We start from the raw sequence: 18,735 nt of genomic DNA, 5'->3' as shown, positions 1-18,735 counted from the left end.
AACTTAATTTTGAGTGATTTTTTTTTAACTTTTGCAATAATTTGTAACTTTGTCATATCCTCTGCCGTCTTTACGTCGTACTTTGCCGCTGTATCACCCTATTGTTGTTGTTGATTGTTTTTCAATTGAACTCAAATTGAAGGTTCACGAGACGTCTGGTGGTGGCGGTCAGGTAAATCAGGTAAGATGAAAAATGAACTCCAAAGTGATGATGTTTGACTTTTTTTAAATCTCATTTGGTGCTGCAACTAACGATTATTTTCCTCACCGATTATTCCGTCAATTATTTCGTCAATTAACCATTTTGTTGTTTGGCGTGTAAAATATCAGGAAATGGGGGAAAAAGGTCCATCACAATTTCACAAAGCCAAATATGACGTATTGAAATGTATTGCTTTTTGTCCGGCCAGTAGTCAAAAACCCAACGGTATTCAGTTTACTATCACAGAAAACTAGAAAATATTCACATTTGAGTGGCTGGAAATTTATGGCATTTTTTCTTTAAAAAATTGATCAAAACTATTAATCGATTATGAGAAAAGTTTGCCAATTAATTTTCTAATCGATTAATCACTGCAGCTCTAGTTGTAAGGGAGCCTGTCTACACTTTACACTGTCACTGAATAGAGGAATTCTAGGATAAAAACATTTTTATATAGAGATAGTTAACGTTCTGATTTTATCTTGCTATGTTTTAGCAGCTGGATGCTTTGTACCATTCCTATTGTAGCACAGACACCAATAACCAGTCACACACTGAATACAATCTATTGTTTTAGCAAACCCACAGAAACTGGCATTGTTCAGTAACGATAATAATAGTGAATCCAAGGGCGTAGGTTTGGTTTTAACTTTGGTTGGGACATTTTTTTGTTGGGCAGCCATAATAGCTGTGTATGTGCACTTGCTCTCTATCTCCCTTTTCTCTTTCATATGAGCACACAAATAAAGAATCTGACTCTGCAAAATGTTTACTTTACTGAATATGTATTTGCTGACTTGTCTGAAACCAGATTTGTAACATTAATTTTTCTCTAATTTTTATATTTAATTTTATTCATATCAATCTGAGACCAAAATTAACATTTCATAGACACAATAAAAGTTAAAAATAAATGTTTAATAACCTGTAGGTAATGTTCTACTCTGTTTAAACCAACTATCTGCCACAAGGTTTTCAAACCTCACCTGAGATTCTGCAGCTCTGTCCTTCTTTCAGTTTCTTGATTGATATTTTTAAATCATCTCAAAAACATCTACTTGTATTATTTTTTATTTGACTCCTAAACTCATGGCTAGATCTTTCACCGTGACATCAGAGCTCACCTGAGAGGCTGCAGCTCATCTGTATGTGTGTCTCTGTGCTGCTCATAACAAATTGATGCCTGACATTCACAAACAAATCATTTGTACAAGCTGTGACAAAACTCCCTCATAAAAAATATTCATGTCTCGATGACACAAAAAAATCAAAAAAGAAAAATAAATCATCAATTTTAATCTTTATCATAATGGCCTACTTTTTGCAGAAAACACACAAACCTGGAAACCCTGCAGAGATCTTACTGTTAACATTATGTGGAGTTAAAATGGTACGATATACAGATATTGGTAGGGACAATTCAGCAACACCTTCAAATTGGTAGGGACATGTTCCTTCCATCCATACCTAAATATACGCTCACACGTTAATTCTTCACCAGTGGATGTTCCCCCAGGCTGCTGCAGTTTGATTACATGTAAAAAAGGCAAATTACGTGTGCTCGACATTTCCCTAGGAGGCACTGGACGCATGTACAATAAACAGATAAGTAACTAAATTAACTGGAAAAAACTGGTTAATGCATAACAAATTCAGTGAACACAGGCAAAACAAAATCTTGTATAGTCATTTGTATAACTGAATAACCTCTGTTTGTTTTTTGTAGCTTACATCTAGTGTACCCTATAAGTCTACTGCTGGGAATTATTCAGCAATAACAATCAAAGTGACATTGTAGAAACTTTGGATAAAAGCACTAGAGGACACTGGAGATAAGCAGTCATGTTCACCACTTACCAGCTCCCTTATATTGATTGTTTAGCAGAAATATATATTTTCTTAATCTACGGTATATATATATATATGTATGTCCTGTGATCATCCTTATGTTATTGAATTCTGGACACAGTACTCTATGTACATATATGTACATAAATGCAACTTGTCCCCCATCTTCAATCTCTTTCCCCTGACAATCCCATATTTTCCACTCAATGCTGACTGATTTCCTGACATGCTAGACTCAGTAACTTGTCTCTTTTGGCAGCAAAGATCAACCAGAAGATTGATAAAGAGGAGATACTTAAAAATCTTTAAATGCTGCATTGCAACACCAAACTGCCAACCTACTTTGTCAGTTGACAATTGAGTGAAGTTGACAGATAAGTACCAATGAATTGCTTGAAAACAAACATAAATAGTCAAAAATAGAGTATGGTCAAGAAGTATTTTTAATCATAGTGGTTGAAAAACACATGTTACTTCTCTATCTGGTTACCCTACATATGTGTGCCTGTGAGTTTAAGTGCATGTCAGTATGTGCTTTAACTGCAGCTGCCAGTTGTCACCATTGCAAAGAGTGTTCTAGTGTCTGTGCTCGTTCTCTTCCTGGCATGTGCCCCATTTACCTCGGCACACTGCTTGGATTCATGTGGTGAACACTGTGTGAAATCCTCCTATGCATGGGGCCTTTGTGGAGTCCTGGCATTCATGTGCAGATAGGATAGGCAACCCACAGGGTCCCCTGTTCCTGCACGCTCAGGGACAAACACTCAAACATAAACAAGCATACTAACAATAAATCCACCTTTCTACCAGGTCAGCACTTTAGTTCACAGGGCACAATATTTCATAGGTGTGAGAGCGTTAAAGCACTGACATGGGAGGCAGAGAGGTCAAAGGTTGTGGGTTAAATGGCCACATTACATCATCTTGACCTAAAAAAAAAAAACACATCCCAACACATCCTTTTGCCTGGCCTGAACCATCACTTAATATAGAGGATTTATTTTCAATGGATCATATCACTAGCGTATTGTCCCTCCAGTTCTAAGTATAATCACAAAACACTTAATAAAACTCATTGTGTCTTACTGCTAATACATACCTATATTTTAAAATAATACATTGTTAATCATACATATTGGCAGTAACAATAAAGGTTAAAGATCCCCTTCAGACATTTAAAAATACTCTGCTTGGAACAATAATGTTTGTCTGATACAGTTTTTCCACACACAAAAAAGTAAAATTATCCTTAAAATGTTATCCTTAAAATGGCATCGACTCCTTCTCCCTCATTAAAAAGTATACGCAAATATATTTAATTTCAAAAGGTGAATAACTGGAACTGTGAAGTCCATCCTCTGTATGTGCACTGGAGGCTTCAAGTTCCCAGATTACACTTGTATAAATTGTATACTGGAGCAGGATTGGCTTCCAACTAGTTGTGATGTCACAAATCATGTAGTGGCCCTCCACTAACAATCTGATTTTCATTGGCAACAGAGAAACTTTCCACTTTGAGCAGATGAATGTAAAAACAGCCTTCCAGTGTCAGTGTCCACACATACATCATTCTGTACAGTGAAGCTAAAACATCTAAGTAAAAGTAACAATAAAAAAAACATATTTTTGAGTGGAGAAGGACATCATAACATAACATTTCATCATATTGTAACTTATTCCTAGTGTTGTGATTGGTATGACTGAACAAACTACTCCCCAAGGTTAATATTTTTTTCCTTTCTCGCACTGTTGGCAAGTTTAGACTTTCTGATCTGTCTGATCACCTGTTGCTACTAACAATATTCAAGACTTATTGTTTCTTTATCACAATAGTTCAAAAATGCTAGTTATGCCTGCTCTAATAATTTGATGACAATGAATCTCACTGTTGTATTGTGGATTTGATTCTTAATCTACGGTGACGTTCTTGGTGGTATTATCTAATTTGCAGCATGTTTTTCACCAACAACATGCTGACATAAACACAATTTTAACATCATTTCAACTATCCACCATTTTCATGTTCTAATGTTTAGCTGCTGCTTCTTCACTATTTCTGAGACAGAGTTAAGTTGGGTGGGTCTGGCTGGGGGCATCTCATCATCAGAGAAGGTAGTACAGTCGTCTTCTCCAGAGGGCGGTCCTGGGGTGAAGTCCCCTGTAGATTTTTTACACCTCCCATTTTTACGCAGGTCCTGTAGCAGCTGCAGTAGAGCAACTCTTAACTCTCTGCAGCGAAGCGCATACAGCAGCGGGTTGACTGCAGAGTTAACCAGGCAGAGTGTGCTGCAAAAGGCGAAGGCCCTCTGTTGGGTGTGCGTCAGGACCACAGAGACATCAGCTAGCATGAAGGATAGTGCAGGAAGCCAGCAGCCCACCAGTATGAGCAGGATCAAGCCAAAGGTGCGTGCCAGTCGGATATCCATTCTCATGCGGGCCTGGCCCGTCCCTGCCGCTCCCTGTAGGTTGGTCATGGAGGATTCATGTTTGTGGGCCTTCAACAGGATGAGAGCATAAGCACCCAGAATGAGAGCCAGAAGCACCAGGATAAAGCTGGTCCAGCAGGCCAGATAACCCTGGTTGATGTAGGGAAAGAGGCGTGAGCAGGGTGGAGCAAGAACTGTAGGACACCTCCAGCCCATCAGAGGCAAGGAGGAGATGATGATGGTGGTACTCCAGAGAGTCAGCAGGCTCAGCAGGGCTCGGCGGCGGGTCAGCAGCACCTTGTAGCGTGAGGCCTGGTAGATGCAGAGGTAACGGTCCAGTGCGGTCAGCAGTAAACTCCCCACTGAGCAAGTGAAGGCCATGGTGACACCACCTAACTTAAAGAGGTAGGCAATGGGGCCATCGTCGTGGTGGAAGAGGTGGAAGTCCAGGAAGCTGATGGTGAAGAAGCAGCTGGCAAAAACATCAGCCAGTGCAAGGTTGCCTATGAACAGATAGGAAGGACGTTTCCGCAGGGTGGCTGTGGCGGCGATCACCCACAGAACAAGAGCATTTTCCAGCAGTGTGATAGGACCTGCCAGGAAACAGATGGAGCCGATGGCCGTCTGCTCCTCCTTCGACAGGACCATGTAGCATTCCAGTTTCTGACAATCACTGTTAACTGTGAGAAAAACTCAGGTACAATGTAAATCAGGACAAATCTTAGTAGACAAGTGAACTGAAACAGTTGCCATTATAAATGCACCTAAAGTTTTGAATTTAGCAGTAGAAAAAAAGACACTTCAGAATCTAAAGAAGAAAGTTCATGTATTTACCGTCTGATGACGATGCGTTCCCTTTAGCTCCAGTGATACCTAAAGGCGTGGTAACCTCCCATTCCCCCATTTCAACTGTTGCTCTATGGGCCGATGCTAGATTGTAATTAGGAAATAAAGTAAGTAATTTAAATAATCTTAAATTATTAACATTATCTGGGTTTTTTTTATTAATACAAATAACAAATATGCATGTCTGCAACAAAAGAATTGAAAAAACTGGAATTGATAGAAAAGATCAGAATCATCCTTCCGTTTTTATTCTTTTTTCAATTATTAGATTAACTTCTATGAACATGTTAATCTGAGAAAATACTTCTTTAATAGAACAATTTGATGTATTGTTTTCATTAAAAGTATTGTTTTCATCAGAAAAGACATATTAAATAGCAAGAAAGAACTGACAAAACAGTAACATAACAAAAACCCACGGGACAAATGAAATGAGGAAATTACATTCTTAAATTTCATCAAGATGGTCATAAAATTATTTTTTAAATTATAACAAACATTTACCTTGAGGTTTCTTCGTTGAGGGGATGCGAGAGGCAACTTCCTGTCAAGTTAAAATAATTAGATGTGGTTAAGTAGAAAATGTGATTACTTTTTCTCTCTCTGTCAATATTGAACTTAGACCTTAAGAGGAACATTAACATTTGTGAGTCAAGACAGAAAGTCATTTAGAGGTCAGGGCAAACAGACAATAATCATTACAGTATCGTCTGATGCTGATGTTGAAGAGATAGGCGCAAGGAGCCTGCTAGATCATGGTTTAAAGTAAACCATAAACCCCTGATTCAAGGAACAATTAAATATTCTTGTTTAAGATTCCAAGAAGCTTCGATTGGTCCTGATCAACAATGAATAAGACCAGAGTGATCATGATGATTTGGTCCTCAGATTTTTCTTCGTCTTCTTTTCAGTTACATGTAAAGAAGCAGCTGAAACTTTAGCTGTATTCTGAAACATGGCAACTTTTATGACAGGTGCTTTTTTTCAATTACTTAATTCTTAAAATTAATTTAAATCTACTCCTTCTCCCTCATTAAAAATCCATCTTTCCTCCTTAACTGAAGAGTCTATTCTCAGTCTATGTGCACTGAAGGCTTCAAGTTTCCACATCAGACTTATGTAAGTTGCATACTGAACCATATTTGGCTCCAAACTAGTTGTGATGTCACAAATCATGCTTGCAGGTACACGTCTTAAACTCAGATTTTCAGTGAACACAGAGAAACTTTATCCCTTCAGCAGATGAATGTGAAAACAGCCTTCTAGTGTCAAACTCTGCACATACATCATTCTGCACAGTGAAGCTCAAACACCCAACCGAAAGAACAAGAAGAAGAGTGGAGTCGACTGGAGTTGGACTTTAAGTGATTTTTATTTTCGTTTTGTGCAATGAGCTAGTCCAGAGAATTCATATTTCGTTTCATTTCTTTCCAGTTTCCATTTTGGCTGTGTTTTACTTCAAATGCATTCAGCTACCTGCAGAGGATGTGAAGGTAACTGTTGCTGTCCTTATATCATAGCTAACAAGATGAAAAAAGACTGCCCCCTTTTGGAGAGAGAAGGGATTGTATCTTAACAGGGAAGTTAATCGGTGGATGAAGGTCACCACTGAGTTGAACAATCTCATCTAAAGAGCATCTGTATGCAATCAATAGATTAAACTAAGTATGGCTGGCTGATGTGAGAGGATTTGATTAAAGTAAATAATGCTGTGATAAATGGAAGTGGCCACCGATGATTTATTTGCACAGAGCAGCTTAAACATTTTTACAGGCAACAATGTGACCCAAACACATAAAATAAATGTAATCTTGCAGGGAATGTTTTTTTTTTTGTCACAGCAGCTAGGGCATATTGAGTGTAAAACTAATAAAAGAAAAAAGATTAAAAATTCAGAGAAAGGTTAACATCATGCAATAAGAGAGTTTGCCATCCTCAGGAGCGGAGCAAAGGTACACTGTCTTATGAAAGCACAAATATATATATATGGGCAGAAGCAATGGAGGTAAATTATTTTCCAGAAAGCATCTTATTGACTTGAGGGACAATATTTCTTAATTCAACTATGGGCCATACGGGTGCATGCACTGTGGATATTACACCACCTCAGGCTCTCTCTTTCCGCCCTTGTGGTGAAAATCTTGATTGACAGAGTGCTGTGTTTTGATTCTTAACACCCAGTCATCCTTACAAAAATGATTTCCCCCTCATAAAGGGAGCAGCAGCAGTGCAAACAGGAAACTTAATTTATAATAAAAACACATAGATGCGTCTATTTTGGTCACATCAATGGTGACATCCACACTGAAATGAGATGTGGCAATAACCTCTTGAGTCACTGTTGTTCTCTGGAACATTGTTTCAAAATATCACAAGCTATTCTAGCATAAGCAGACCACTGACCGACTTGAGGTCTCTTTTTGCTGTAGTAGCAGTGTCAGGAAAATAGAGACATAATAAAATCAGTCTTAAAGTATCAGATCTTCTGCATAAATGCACTGATTGAATATAAAAGTCTTGCTCGAGAATAAGAACAGACACCATATTTTTTCTTATAACTTTCTGTAAAGCTGTTTGAGATATCGTCACAATTCCCTTTGAAAACCAAAATTATTACGTTAATGGGTTCTACTACTGCAAAGAAATGAATTTCCAAGTGCTTACCTTTTATGTTTTCTCTGTTCAGTTTTTCTGATTAAGGTGATGTGATTTATATTGTCTCTCAGAGGCAGAGCAACCACAGCATGATCACACAGACCTACAGACCTGACTGGTAGCAAAGAGCACAAGTGACGGGAGAAGATAAGGAGGGCGGCTGTGATGACAGGAGAGAGAGAGAGAGAGAGAGAGAGAGAGAGGGAGGGGAGACACACAGAGAAGCAGATAGAGAGGAAAGACAGAATTATTTTTTGGTTTTTTGTTTTTTAAGTTTTATGAAATCTGTGATGCAACTGAGGATTGAATAATAGAAGTAAAGGTCCACTTTTTGTTTCAGTTGTTAGATTTGAAGTTATCCATCACAAATAGCCTATACATTGAAATAGCCTAAATGGAACATTAATAGAGATTATCTGAACCCAGTGAAGTGATAACACACCTCTAAGTGCTGTGTCCTTCTTGCCTTTCCATCAGATAGTGTTAGGACAGACTCTAGGGAGAGGAGTACTTTAGAGGAGTGTGAAAAGCATGTCAATAAAAAAGGAGGAAAACACATCATAACCCCTTTTATTTAAAAGCTATAAAGAAGGCATTAGGTTTTTAAAAACTAGCTTTGTTACCTATTATTTAAGAATTATTTTGCCGAACTTCTACTCCTACGATCAAGAATAAACTTTCATGCTCAAATTAATGACCTCATTTAAAAATTTTACCCGCTTTAGATTTTTTTTTTCCACCAACCTCCTACCCACTGATTATTCCTATTTGTTTCTTCCACCTCTTTTGCTAATTACTTTCCACTCATCTTCATTTGACGGACAGTATCTAGCATCACACATGCTGCGCAACGCACACCCTTTCCTTGTAGGATCACATGGTTAATGCTATTTGTGTCACATATTGCTTGAAGGATTACAAAAAGATCTTAATTGCTTGCCGTCTGCGGTTGGGAAGGACTGGCAAGATAATAAAAAAGCAGGTTTTAATTACGTCTGCTTTGTTAATTTAAAGATTAAGTGTGTGCATTAGAACAGACAATGCAATAAACATATTTTGCTCAGTATAGGGTTCATTCACAACAATTGTTTGATTTTTTCACTTTTATACTTTTCTACCAACATGTTTATTCTTAAGTCAATATCTTTGTTTTATCAGTACATGTTTGTTTTGGTATTGTGCATTTTTGCAGTTTGTGTTGAGGTGTTGATCTTGTCTTGCAAGTTCACGAGGAGTTTTTATATTTTTCTTTTATATTCTGCACTCTAGTTATTGACTAAAGCCCACTGAGTCAGAGTGTAATACTGTTTGCGGTACAACAGGGGGCAAAGCTAAGCAACCATAAATTAGTGGAAATACTGCAGTGAGTCACTCAGTAACCTGGCGGTGAACATGATATTGATGGCGATGGGTTAAAAGGTTGTCGAGGGTTTTAATCTTTATTATTCTTCAATGATACAAAGTCTAATTCTCCAAGCAAGTTCCTTCAGCAATAAAGGCCATTTAATTTAGCTTATGCCCCTCTGGAAAAAGTACATTACTAGTTCAATAAGAATTTAATCAGGCCACAAAATGACATACCTGAGGCATTATGAAATGAATTAGCATCCTATTTTAGCTTCTCAATTTAGAGAAAAGTATGCTAAATAGCAGTAACTGGGACTAACAAATATATCGAATTACAAGAAAAGGAAATGGGTCACAAATAGACTTTCTGTGACATGTTTGTATTTCTTAAGTATGATTTGAGAGTGACAACACCAGCGATATCTGGTGCACTGATGGCAGTGTCTTCTTCTCCTCTGACCTGATAGATCCAGCAGGCCAGAAGGCAGGAAATGTGATTAGGAGCAGACAGCACAGCTCCAATAAGATTTCTCCTCAGTCACTGTCTAGTCAGGTGCAGCACAGCGGAACAGGCCACAGTATAGAATAAAGCCTGAAATGTTCAATTATCCGTTAGATTACGTCATGCTGTTACACCCTCCCCTTTTTAGAAATGACCCTTCAACATAAACATCAGGGCTCGCTTGGCTGTTTCAGACTGATCCGGGTTGAATCCATTAATCAAATTTCCTCTCCTCATTTCCAGATTGCCAGACCTTCAAACAGCAGTATCAGATCTCTGATGAGAAAAAAAGACACAGCAAAAGTCTAATTATTTCCTGCTAAATGCTTTAATCATGCTTAATTTTTTTATTTACTTTACTGTGATGAATAATAACGTGACTGTAATATGAAAATATAAGGATGCAAGAATATAAAATGGTAATTTCAAATTTACAAATGTGCAAGGGTAAATCTAAAACCCAATATTAAAAGACCTTTAAAAGTAATTACATAGAAATTACACAAACATTTGCCTTCAAAATATTATACTTCTTACATTTTCTGCTTTCTTTTGGGCTTTTGCACTTTACATTTGCATTTACAATATTCAACAGGTGAATTGTAAAGTAAGTAAAGATTTATTTAAATAGCGCAAAGTTACAAGGTGCCTCACAGAAATAATATCAACAAAAACAACAAAATCTGTTTTACAAAACAGCAAACATCAGTTTAAAAAAGTGAGGGAATCTAAGTGAAAAGTTTAAAAAAAAAAAAATTGGTTGGATAATCTAATGGTAAAGGTGGTAAAGTAAACTATTCCAAAGTTTAGGGCAAAGAAGGCAAATACTTGGCCTCTCTTTATCTTAAGTTGAGCTATGGGAACATCCAGTCCACACTGGTTAGCGGAGACATTAAAAGTATAATGTGCAGAATTTTAGTTAAAAAAAATTCTAGTTAAAAATTAACTAAAATTATCAATCATCAATGTGAAAAAATAACAGTTTTGACGTTATGTCAAAACTTATATGTACTGTGTTGCAGAGCTATCTACTGAAGTTAGCATGCTAACCAGCTAGCTCCAGCCCGTACCGTCTTGTAATACCACTTTGTACCACAGGGGCAATAGTGAGTCACTGTAGTGTCCAGTCTTCCATCAGTCCAACATGAGAGGGAGAAGAAGTAGCACCAGCAGTAATATGGTATAGCCAGACTGAATGCTATTGAATTTTTTGTTGTAGGACTGTTATGTCACTTTATTAAGTTTTAATATTTTTTAAGGCTAGAAAGTAACCATGTAGACTCCAAATATGTGGTCAGTTCAGTGGTCAGTAGCACATTGTAGTAAACTGGATCGAAACTGAAATATCATATCAATGAATTGGGTCTCTACTGGGTTTATGTATTGTAAAAAGGCATGCAATTAATGAAAAGATAATGCTGTGTGGCAGGAAAAGTGCTGTTTGCCATTGTAACATTTCATGATTTACACCTAATCTAGAGACGTGTGTAAATATTTACTTAGTTACATGTTGTAACTTATCTCTGTGGGGCAACCGCTTTCTGATCTGTGCAGCTCTTTTGTAATTTACCACTGACATGATGCTCTGTTCAGTGAGTGATAATGCGGGTGGGGCAGCGTGGGGGGTGATATGCTGCCCTCTGTTTATTTGGATCAGTTGGCCAATTCTTACACATTGAACCTTTAACTTACTTTGTGGACACAACAATTCAGAGAAATGAGGCTTGAATACCACACAAGACTTGATCTTTTGTTTGGCATTCAGCATTCACCATTTACATTTTAAAGGGGTATTAAGACATCTAGGACTTGTACTGACTTGTGTTGACTTGTACTCTGGGCCAAAGTTTCAAGGATTTAAAAAATACTGAGGCCATGAGTCCAAACTCCCAGCCCCGGAAAACCTCTAAAATATTATAATTATTTGGATTTTTCATATTTAAATGATTGAGTTAGCTGTTCAGTTATATCTTCTGCAAGTTTTATTTTAACGGAGTAGTTACAAACAGCTTAAAAAATTCAACTTTCTCAGAGTATCAACTAGCAGGAAAGTTCCTCAGCAAATATAATTTTATTTCCTTCCCTCTCACTCTCTTACATAAAGGTCCATACATGGTTCCAAATCCCTCCCCATGTAGCCAAATATAAACATAGTGAGTCTAAAAATACTGGAATCATCTTATGAAATACCCTGCATGTGCATATTTTAACTGAAGAATGTAAACTCCCCCCAATGTTAAGAAAAAAGCTTTAAACTCTCAAATTCACGGAAACAAATACTGGGGATTTGGCCTCAGTGTCCTCAATGGTAGCTACTAGAAACAACAGCTAGAAACTACAACAATCCAGTCAAATGTTTTCTCTGTCTTCCATCACAAAGCAGTTGAAAATATGGGAAGTGTGTTGGCTTGTTTAGAAATTTCAATGGCAGTGGAGTTCTGCTCTAAAGGCATTTGGCATCTCAGTGCCTGAAAAACTAAATGTTGAGTGGGTAGTTATAATAAACAACATTATCAAGTAGTTCTTTTCCAAAAACCTTATGATCATTTTGTGCTATATTGCTTGTAAAATGTTGATTCATCACATGGATATCCTGCTTTACAGAAGGTGAAACTAAAATATTGTGTTACAGTTGAGATTTCATTTGAATGTATGTGTAATGCTGGTATTACAAAAGGTCTTTGATATGGGTTCAACATATTGCTGAGTGATGTGAAAGTGTTTCCTCGTCTGTTCTTTCCCACTTCACTTTGTGTGGGCGTGTTGCACAACACATTTCAGATTATTTAAATTCATGTGAAACTCAATCACCTCATCGTCGACACCCAATAAGTACTGCAAATTACCAGTGAGACGCAGAGAAAGAGTCTCGCATAGCCTATCAGTGCTGTGTGAGAAAAAAAATGAACCTGGCAGCTTTTGTACACCACAGTTGTATTCAAAGTATTTTCCATCCACTTTCTAGGGCGGCCTGCTGTACGTTCACCGTGTCTTTGACGTGTTTACACTGTAAGCCTTTTACAACCAGTCAAATATGGAGATTTGTCCACCTCTTATGCTCTGTATGACCCGCAGAAGCCTCGCAGTGACCTACTTTCCATACATAGCTGGCTCTTGATCGGCACAGCCCCCTTCAAAGGTTGCTTTGCTCTGGGGAGTGGAAGTGGGAGTTTCATGGCCTCCAGCTGTAACCATTGGCTGACGCAGACTGCGTTGCGTAACTCTTTTAAAATCCAGTCAGTGTAAATGAGGTAAGGAAATCGACATTGACCATGGACTAAGATATGAGTTAGTCGATCACTCTAGTTGTTTTGTATTCTTTAGACTTGGACCAGAAGAGTCCAATAAAGCCAGCTGGAGGAGCAGAGTCTGATATATCCTTATAAAGTCAAAGGGGGAAGAAGGAAGTGAGAACTTTGCTGTTCACGAGCAAAAGAAGGAAATTAAAGCAGACAATTACGAAACAAATCAGAATACTCCAGTCAAACAGCTACAAAAGGCTGAAAGCAGAATAAAGACAATAAATGTAATGAAAATAATTCCAATAAAACAAAAGGTCAAGGTGACAGAGCCCAAGTTATATAAGAAGTGATTTAAAAACACATTTCAGCTACTTAACTCTGTCATTATTCCAGAGTTCAGTCACCATAGGCTATGAAATTCAAAATTGATTAAACTTATAGGCCTATAGGTGGTATGGGCATTATAGTGCCTTGTAGGTGATTTTCTCTTCATGTGACCCACTATTAGCATTACTTTCATTGTTTTTAATGAGTAACCCCACACATATGTGCTCCCCAGGGTACTGAAGTCCATTGTTAACCATTTGAGGTGCTGTGGCTGTAGGTTAATTCAACAACACATTGGGGGAAGGGAGGCTCCCACCTAATAACCTCCAATGACTTGTCCACATGTTCCTTCATGTTCCTACGGACTTATGACGGCATGACATTTACTGTGGAACTCCTTTGCATGTCATATTATCTCTGAATTGGGCCTCTGTATGAAGGCTCATTTTGGATTATGGCAAAAAAGGTTGGTAATATATGTTATATGTGTATTCACATATATATATTATTATTGATATGATATGGCTATATTAATATTTGAAAATAGGGATGAAAGGACAGGAAAAAAATCCCTTTCCCTTTCACTAGTGTTCTGAAAGTTGCGAAATGATAAAAGGACTAAATGACCTGTAAGGTTTTGTTTTATCAAGAGGACAGATGAGACGGGGGGGGGGGGATGGGCTGCACACAGACAAGAGCTGTTGTGTATCATTACAGCCTGTTGCAGCTGTTTCAACACAGCATAACAGGTTTAACCCACGCACACAGGAAATGTGGTATAGCAAAATCCGTTTTCCTGTATAATAAAAAGCGCAAATACTTCGAATAAATCTAAAAATTCAAAGTGTTTACTTTGTTATTTGAACGAGATCGCCATTACATAACACTAAATTGCAGCTTTTGTAAAGCCAAAACCTTCACAAGGTGTTGCACATAACAGTAGAGGTACTCTTGTGTAATATAATTGGAAAGCGGGACGTTTTTTGGTGATTGAAAGCGGTTGTTTTCTGCTGTTTTCTCACTTCTCTCAGGAAATACCCGAGCGGCTCCAACAAAGGAAAACAGAGGACGGCCAGCGATTGACGTCACCAGTCTGGCAACAGACGTGAATGCGTCTGGCAGTCGCTTCGCTGATTGGTCGAACGGTTTCAACTCGGCGCGTGATTGGTTAGATCTGGGTTAGAACGAGCTACATATCTCTGCTGTAGATTCCATTTTGTTGCAAACAGACGGAGTCGGGAGGGAGAGGCGGCGTCCTAACTGCCACCTTTTTACACCACATAAGCTTCGAGGGTGACGGATTTGAAGGAAATATAGCTCGCTGTGCTTCCTTCTTTGTCCGCCGAGGGATTTCAAAGGCTTATCTCATTTTTTTTCTGACGAAGGGCTTCAACAACCAAGCCTGAAGAAGTCGGTAAGAGAATCAGTTTTTGCTTCGTCGCCATATTGAGTCCACTGTTTCTTTGTTTTGGTTTGGTGCCAACGTAGAGTGATCCATAATATAAAAGCGGTATTTACTCGATCAGTATTCCCGGTGATCAATCCATATCCGATCCGATCGAAATTATCAGTATAAATTGCTTTTTTAAACTCTTAAATCAACTACGCAAAGCCACTTGACAGGACAAAGCGACCGCAGCTAAGCTAAGTTAAGCCAAACAGGAGGCACACAAACAACAGGGGCATAACACAGTTTGTTGTGATAATCGTCAGCGAATGCATTTTTATTTCATGATCATTATCACGAAAGGTTAAGGAGCCGCCGTTTGGTCTTTTTATTGATTTTTTTTTTTTTTTTTTTTTTGTAGTGCGTGATGTAATGACGCACTCTGAAATACACGTCTTCCTCCTGCAGGGAACATTCATCCTTTGTTAATCGACGGAAGATAAACACATTTGAACAGCTTAAACGAATGAAGTAATGCCTATGAAGCACATCTAACTGAAAATGTTTCCCCCAAAAGGTCTTCGACTTCGAGCATCGTGCGCCGAGGTGAATTGATGTTCAGCTCGGCTTCACGGGAAAACAACGCTTATTGGCACATGAAAACCTCAGACCTTGCTGGACACAGAAGTGCAGCGAGAAGTAGACAGAAAACTACTTCGAGGACCTGGGGCCCGGTTGGAGGTGAAAGATTGAAGAGTGAGCTCTGCTTCGTCAACTTTCTGACAACAAAGAGGTGAGCCGAGGCTGTTTTGCTCTTGGTGGTGTGGGGGAGGGGCGACGCAGGCCAGCCATGTCTGGTGGTTCTGCACGTAGCACTCCGTACTTGTTTTTATTGAGAGGCGGTGCAAGGGTGCGCTTGCTATGTGGATAGATTGCATTATGATGTTTTTTTTATCGTGTCAATAAATTTCAATAGCATAATTAATAGCATCAAATATTGTTATTGCAGTAAATGCATTCATAGCATTGCAGTAAAAATACAAAGTTTAAACCATGTATTTTCCTCATGTAGGTGACACGCAGTGCAGTATGGGAGGTGGAGAGAGGTACAACATTCCAGTTTCCCACCCTGAACGCCCTTTGCCCAAGAAGAAACATCAGCTTGGCCGGGCTAAGCAGAGAAGCCGTGACCAAAACGGATCGTCAGTAGCAGCATCTGCAGGAGGGGCAGGCCTTCACCATCATGGCCACCGCCGGAGTGACAAAGGCGCAGCCTACCACAGGTCCCCAGAGGCGCGGCAGGCCGCGTCTGCAGAGAAAAATGCTTCTGTCCGTTTTGCCACCAGCTATGATCAGAACTGGGAGGGTGCAGTGTCTCACCTCAACACGCTCCTGGTCACCCAGGGAAGTCCAAGCTATGCGGGGCCAAAGTTCAGCGAGCCACCCTCGCCCAGCGTGTTGCCCAAACCCCCCAGCCACTGGGTGTCCTTCCCAATGAGCTCTTGTGACAACAGGGAGATGATGGCCTTCCAGCTCAAAAGTCTCCTCAAGGTGCAGGCCTGAGAGGGATACCCTTACCCGATTGTTTAAAAAAAAGCCAATACATGGACTGGGACTCTGTTGAGGGCATTCACCCACCAGGAACACCTCAGTGCTGTAATACTTTTAACTGTTTTTAGATTGACCTCTTTGAGGATTAGGATGCATTTGCAACAATGTTTTGCTGTAAATGTTTATTCGAGACAAATTTTTTTAAACCAATTTTTCAAAAAATATTACAGCCTTGCAGCCTTGCTGGTCGGTGATGCCTTTAGTTGAGTCCGTTTTTGTGACTAATGACAAACTGGATATCCTTTGTACCTTTGTGTTTTGTTCTTTTTATGTTGGCTGTCAAAGCAGATTGAGTGAGCTTTTTTCCAAACAAGGGTTATAGTATAGGTCAGGTTAATTCCCACACTTTTACAGTCCATTTCTGTGGACAGATGCTTTTTCATTTACATAGGTTTTATGATGATGATCCTTTTGGAGTCATCTCTAAAGCTTCAGGTGCTAAAAGCAAAACAAACATTTGTAGCATTTTTGACTAGGACCACCTTGTTTTCTTGTGCTCCTTGTTTGGGATATAAAAGACACTCAACTGTAATTCTGCAGGGAAAAAAAACTATCTTACTGGAGGTAATAAGCTGTAGTGAGTGAGTACAGGTCAGAAATATAACCTCAAACTGAAGGGTAATAAGAGACCATGGCACACACAGGCTTTGGGCTGTCAACTCCTGTACCACCTTTTTTTATTGCGCTGTGCGCACATGCACTATAGGAGTTGAGTTTGTCCAAGGCCTGCAACACTCTATCATAGCATTATTTTGTACAGGTCCTTTTTTGTTGTGGTTGAAAGATGTATGAAATGCTGTGTGTAACCAAAGCAATGTTTTCGCTGTATTTTTTTCCCCCTTCCTTTTTTGGTAGGCATGGTTATCATTGCCAGTTCAACTTTGCTGGCCCAAGTGGTGAATGAGTTACGAGTCCCGTGGGTCACTTCTAACTGTTCATCTGTTCCAATCAGTACTGTTATTGCTCCTCAGTCTCTGCTTATTCAGGACAGTGCTGCAGCTTTAACATGCGGAAGAGGGCCAGACTTAGATTTGAGATTGAGTTTCACTTTGTATTTAAGGCATATGTCATGGTCCTGTTGGCTGCACGCATTTGTAAGCAAGGTAAGGCAGAGCTGCAGGAAGTTTCTGAAATGAAGTGGCCCAAGGGACTCGACACGAGGCAGGAGGCTGGTGTTTTTGTGTTTACAAATAGGTCTGGTTGACCGTCCCATAATCAACAGACACTTGCCTCCTCTTGCCTCTGCTTCTTGTTTACCCTCTTGCACTGCAATCAGACTTTTATTTTTTTTTTCCTTTTTTCATAAGTTACAGGCCAGGATACTATTGAAATGATGGAGGCGTAATTGACTATCTTCCTATGGATTCTCTATTTTTGTGATTCAATCCTCTATTGAGGCTCTTTTTTGCTTTCCCTTCGCAGAATTGGAGCTGTTTATTGCCAGCCTAAAGATGACAAAACGAAGTACGGGAACTTGATAGTGTGTTCAAGAGCCATGTAAATAATGAAATGTATAAAGTACTTGTAGCATATGTACATTTGCAGGCCAAGTTTGAGGCTTGCCCGACAAAAGTATTTTTAGTAATAACACTGAATGTATAAGATGTGCTAAGGACACGTCTTGACTTCAATACTGAAGAATATTTTTGTTAAAAAAAACCTGCCTATAGCATTTGTCAGTACCCCTGCACTGTTATCTTTCCAGAGATCTTGCACATGTTTTTTTATTGTTTTGTATTATGCACAGTGTAGGGTGAAAGATGCTAAGTGCAAATTAAATAAGAAATGTCAATTGGATCCTAGGAGACTTGCTTATGTATGAATTTAAGTTCAGAATGTGCTTACATCTCGTAAGCTTGACGCTGTTAATCTTGTGTTAACCTGTTTGTGCCTAAGTTGAAACCCATGCTGAAAGTGACAAATTATTTTTTCGGTGGTACTGCCACAGATTGACCAAATGTTCTCATCAGAACCACCTTCAATTCTCATCTGTTCTTCCGCCAGCTGACAATTGAATGTGGCCCCATGCTCTGTAATACCTTCTGTTGGTTGTTCATGTAAACATTTTTCTTTCTCGCCCCTGAATCATGCATGGCAAAGTCTCCTTGTGCTAAACTTAAATTGTAATGAATTGGCCTTTAATTTGTCCCTCTGATACGCTGTCACTGTATATGAAAAGAAAATGCCCTGTTTAAGATTGGTATCAATTAGTGTTTTAAAAAAAAAATGCACTCTGTGAATTGAAGACAAATTTTTACAAAAAAAAAAAAGAAATAAATCCCCTTCCCTCCCCCCCTACCTTTGTCTGACTGTGTTTAAGTATCTTGAACTGGTGATAACAC

The 18,735-nt window shown here is 38.9% G+C and overlaps 2 protein-coding genes across 2 annotated transcripts; one reads left to right on the top strand and one right to left on the bottom strand.

The window, feature by feature from the left end:
• Window positions 1–1,659: 1,659 nt before the first annotated feature.
• cnr2 (cannabinoid receptor 2) lies at window positions 1,660–8,517 on the bottom strand. The gene is made up of 4 exons (XM_067600895.1): window positions 7,990–8,517; window positions 5,827–5,868; window positions 5,311–5,406; window positions 1,660–5,156 (listed from the first exon to the last, which is right to left on the bottom strand). Exons 3-4 carry the CDS (start codon window positions 5,378–5,380, stop codon window positions 4,069–4,071), a joined length of 1,158 nt encoding a protein of 385 aa, XP_067456996.1. The 5' UTR covers window positions 5,381–5,406; window positions 5,827–5,868; window positions 7,990–8,517; the 3' UTR covers window positions 1,660–4,068.
• A 6,919-nt stretch (window positions 8,518–15,436) lies between these two features.
• Window positions 15,437–18,691, top strand: pnrc2 (proline-rich nuclear receptor coactivator 2). The gene is made up of 2 exons (XM_067600892.1): window positions 15,437–15,575; window positions 15,855–18,691. The coding sequence occupies exon 2, from the start codon at window positions 15,872–15,874 to the stop codon at window positions 16,343–16,345; it is 474 nt and encodes a 157-aa protein (XP_067456993.1). The 5' UTR covers window positions 15,437–15,575; window positions 15,855–15,871; the 3' UTR covers window positions 16,346–18,691.
• The last annotated feature ends 44 nt before the right edge of the window (window positions 18,692–18,735 follow it).

Source organism: Thunnus thynnus, chromosome 10 (genome assembly GCF_963924715.1).
Source record: "Thunnus thynnus chromosome 10, fThuThy2.1, whole genome shotgun sequence".
NCBI lineage: Eukaryota > Metazoa > Chordata > Actinopteri > Scombriformes > Scombridae > Thunnus > Thunnus thynnus.
The sequence above is the reverse complement of the archived record's forward strand: the minus strand, read 5'-3'. Positions and strand labels throughout refer to the sequence as shown.

Excerpts from the sequence above, each read along its gene's own strand:
- cnr2 (XM_067600895.1), bottom strand. The coding sequence starts at position 5,380 with ATGGGGGAATGGGAGGTTACCACGCCTTTAGGTATCACTGGAGCTAAA. Across the intron at positions 5,157-5,310 it reads GAACGCATCGTCATCAGACG|TTAACAGTGATTGTCAGAAA; the intron begins GTAAATACATGA and ends TTTTTCTCACAG.
- pnrc2 (XM_067600892.1), top strand. The coding sequence starts at position 15,872 with ATGGGAGGTGGAGAGAGGTACAACATTCCAGTTTCCCACCCTGAACGC.